Below are 607 nucleotides of genomic sequence, written 5' to 3'. Positions count from 1 at the left end.
CCCCCTGCACCCCCTCCCTATCTCCATCACCCCCTCCATCCCCCTACACCCCCTCCTTATCTCCGTCACCCCCTCCCGCAGTTACCTCCAGGAAGTAGTCAGATGCATCGTGCACAGCCATGACGAGAGTCCCAGCTCGGACGTAGTTGGTGCACCAGGAAAAGCTGATGAGGATAATAGTTGCCACGTGGTGGATTATTTGCTCCCTGAAATCCTGCCGTCCGAGGGAGAAAAAGAGACATTTTCCGTTCAGTCCTTTCAAGGCTTGAGGGCTGGGCCCAGCATTTATTGCCCCGTTTCCCCCCTGCCACAGTTACCCTCCTTGGCAAAGTGGGGGTGAGCTACCATGGTGCAGTCAACCGTTACACCGTCACCCATGTGGTGTAGGGGCACAGTGCCCTTAGGGAGGGAATTCCAGGATTTTGACCCCGAAGGAATTTCCAAGTCGGATCTGTGTGTGGGGGTCTCGGAGGGGAACTTGCAGGGGGCTGGTGTTCCCATGTACCTGCTGCCCCTTGCCCCCTCCATGGGGTAGAGGCCCCGGGTTTGGAAGGTGACTTGGGGAGTCGCTGTAGACGGTACACACTGCTGCGACTGAGCGTCGGTG

At 58.2% G+C, this 607-nt stretch overlaps 1 protein-coding gene across 1 annotated transcript in view; it reads right to left on the bottom strand.

Moving 5' to 3' along the window:
• The window catches only part of cers2a (ceramide synthase 2a), a 12,671-nt gene that overhangs the window by 2,953 nt on the left and 9,111 nt on the right, over positions 1–607 (bottom strand). Inside the window, exon 7 of the mRNA XM_048620293.1 lies at positions 70–214. Coding sequence (XP_048476250.1) covers positions 70–214 — 145 coding nt within the window. The remainder of the gene's footprint in view (positions 1–69; positions 215–607) is intronic.

This window comes from Rhincodon typus, chromosome 46 (genome assembly GCF_021869965.1).
Source record: "Rhincodon typus isolate 14 chromosome 46, sRhiTyp1.1, whole genome shotgun sequence".
NCBI lineage: Eukaryota > Metazoa > Chordata > Chondrichthyes > Orectolobiformes > Rhincodontidae > Rhincodon > Rhincodon typus.
Note: the sequence above shows the minus strand (reverse complement) of the source record. Positions and strands in the feature narration are given on the sequence as shown.